General features: G+C 36.1%; 1 protein-coding gene across 1 annotated transcript in view; it reads right to left on the bottom strand.

The window, feature by feature from the left end:
• Nucleotides 1-1,131: 1,131 nt before the first annotated feature.
• The window catches only part of LOC100634325 (CCA tRNA nucleotidyltransferase 1, mitochondrial-like), a 5,154-nt gene continuing 3,301 nt past the window's right edge, over nt 1,132-2,984 (bottom strand). The window contains exons 4-6 of the mRNA XM_011407357.2: nt 2,708-2,981; nt 2,139-2,332; nt 1,132-1,858 (exon numbers count right to left, since the gene is read on the bottom strand). Coding sequence (XP_011405659.2) covers nt 1,380-1,858; nt 2,139-2,332; nt 2,708-2,981 — 947 coding nt within the window. The 3' untranslated portion in view covers nt 1,132-1,379. The remainder of the gene's footprint in view (nt 1,859-2,138; nt 2,333-2,707; nt 2,982-2,984) is intronic.

Genomic DNA, 2,984 nt, shown 5'->3' with positions numbered 1-2,984 from the left:
TCCAGTGATTTGACTGACATTCTTAGCTCCACGACCACTCACAACTTTCAAAGATTTAGGATTCAATGGGAGTCCTGTTTCATCACAGTTGAATATGCGAGTTGGATTGTTGAATAGAGAATTTTCTTTAAGTGTATCTTCAAGTATATCAAAATACTTTTGTATGACACTATTATCAGTGGCCATGGCTCTCGAAAGACTTAAAGGCACAGCAGTACGAAGTGATAATTCACTGTGCCTGCTACAAAATTTCTGCCACCATCCATAAGAAATTGAGACGTCACTTAAACCCTTTGACTGAATTGTTTGTCTTACTAGTGCAAGAACTTCTGAAACTGTGCGGGGAAATCCAATCTGAGAATATTTGATTAAAAACTTAGCCAAAATAACCTCTTCTTCTTTTGTAAGATACGGCACTGGGCCAGGTTTAGTTCCATGTTGAACATTTCCCCTGATCCTGTCATAAAGTGTTGATTTGGGAATGCCATATAGCTCCGCTGCAAGTCTAACTGTCAACCCCTCTTCTTCAACTGCTTTGATAGCATTCGTCATGCTTATTTCAGGCCATGTAGAGTATGTACATCAGCATGTCGCCATCTAAAAAAGACATTAACATAAAAAATTGATTATCATACCAATGACATGTAAACATGGGGAAAAGGCTTGGTGCTAGATTGATGTACCTTTATTTTACAGAACTAAAGCCTGAGCAATTTGCACCTTGCATGCACTATGGCTATACACATGATAGAGCAGCTTTGAAAACAAACTGCATGCTATACAAACAAATTTTGTTTTTATAGTAACTTACATTCAATAGAGGTAGTATTTATGATAAGAAAAGGCAGCTGAGAGATTCAATGAGCCCAAACAAAATACAAACAAGGAGCCTCGTGCTTTGTTGCAGCAATTAATGAAGATGGGTGTGACCGATAATGATAATTAACTAAAAAGGTATAATACCTGAACAGTAAGCAAAGATGACCAAGATGTTTACAGTGGTATTTGAAGAAGACAGTCAGTACTAAAGTTCTGGTGGTACAAAACTATTCTTCGAACAAAGCTTGCTTCGTTGTGGCTAAGTGACGAAAATGGAGTTAACACGGCCGATTATTGTGTGAATCTACGAAGTGTGTTTAGCAAATTATATCTTTACAAAGAAAGAAGGTAATGCTTTGATTTTTACCATGCAAACAGATATTGTGATGATCTATATCTAGTGCAAAAATCACTGGAAAGTCATGTTTAGTTTTCAAAATATAACTGTCCGAAGTTTGATTAGTCCGATAATTGATTAATTACTCTACTACAAATAAAATGAGATTCATTGTTAACTCTAGATTTAATAATGATAAAGATTATATTTATATTTTTAAAAATCATTTTAAAGTTGCAAGTAGATCCTCTTTCGACGATTCATAGCAACTTTCCTTCCACTTTCTTCTAACGTCCTTCAAAGTTTCACCCAATTTTTGTCCACTAGCTATCCCAGCCTTCTTCAAGTCATTACCATTCACAGGACATACAGGTACCGTCCATCCCTCTAGCTCAGTGCTATCAGGGAACCGGCTACAATACTTGAGCAATTCCAGTACATGATTCCTAAACTCTCCATCAACTAACTGATCCTTGTAATACTTCAGTGGTGCTCCCTGATAGCAAGCCTCTCTCTCGTTGCTCACAAACATTCCTAGCTTCCGCTCCAAGTTCGATAGCTTCCATTGTCTACTAAACCTCTCGACTTCTTCTCCTGATTTCAGTAAAGAGACTAACAAACAAACCGGCTCCAACTGATAGCGTCCATGCATGCTCTCCCATACTTTAGTCAACTCATTCAAATTGCCATCATCAGGCAAACCTAACGTATAGAAACAAGACAACATTCTGAATATTCCTAAAGCATACCAGCATTGCTTGAACAGGTAAAGAATCTTAATGATAGCTTAGAGTGACTTTTTAATTGTGGGTACTAAATTTTGTAATTTTAGCACTAGATAGATTTTGCCGGTATTAAAAATTACAATTAAGTAATTATTATTAATAGTTACATGGCATTATTAATAAGCCTTAAGGTATTATTATACATGCAGTAAGTACATACATGTACATGTACATGCATAATGATCTTAATTAATTACCTATATTAGCTGCCACGCCCAGTTCATACATTAGACTAACGAGATGGGGTGAGTGGTTACCGACCAGTATACGACTCATTTCGCTCCATATCCTCTCCACTGATATCTTAGTGAGACCCACAGCATTATCCCTAATGGCAGTCAGCGTATCTGGATCATGGGCATTGGGTAGAAGACATATACGACCATAAAACCTAGTGACAAAATAAATAATAATAATAATAATAATAATAATAATAATAATAATAATAATAATAATAATAATAATAAATACAGGTTTATACAGTGGCTACAGCCAAAGGAACAAGGTAAGGTTTTATTTTTTTTTAAATTGTGAAAGGCAATTAAATTATTATATAATGTACAAGCAATAAGGATTAAAACTATCACAATAATCAATAGAAATTTGATATGTAGGGTGACAAGGCATGTACATAAAGAGAAACTCTCTGGGGAGCATAAACAATGAATTTATTATCATTGAAAGTACGTGCACATGTACAGTACATGTACAATTATGTGCACAAAAAACATAGTCATTTATGATAGCAGACTAGTACATCAATTACCTGAAATATCTCAGTATCCTAAGATAGTCTTCCTGTATCCTTGATACAGCATCTCCCACAAATAATAACTTTCTCTCTGCAAGGTGTTTCTGACCGTCGAAATAATCATAGAGTTTTCCGTCAAAACCAAGACTCATGGAATTAATAGTGAGGTCCCTTCTCTCGGCATCTTTGACCCAGTCGGAGGTGAACTGAACAAGAGCGTGTCTTCCATCAGTCACGTGGTCTATCCTCAGTGTCGTTATCTCATAGTCGTTGGATCGATCAGTGTGGACTG

The sequence above is a fragment of the Amphimedon queenslandica genome, unplaced genomic scaffold (assembly GCF_000090795.2).
Source record: "Amphimedon queenslandica unplaced genomic scaffold, v1.1 AMPQUscaffold_13239, whole genome shotgun sequence".
Lineage (NCBI taxonomy): Eukaryota > Metazoa > Porifera > Demospongiae > Haplosclerida > Niphatidae > Amphimedon > Amphimedon queenslandica.
Note: the sequence above shows the minus strand (reverse complement) of the source record. Positions and strands in the feature narration are given on the sequence as shown.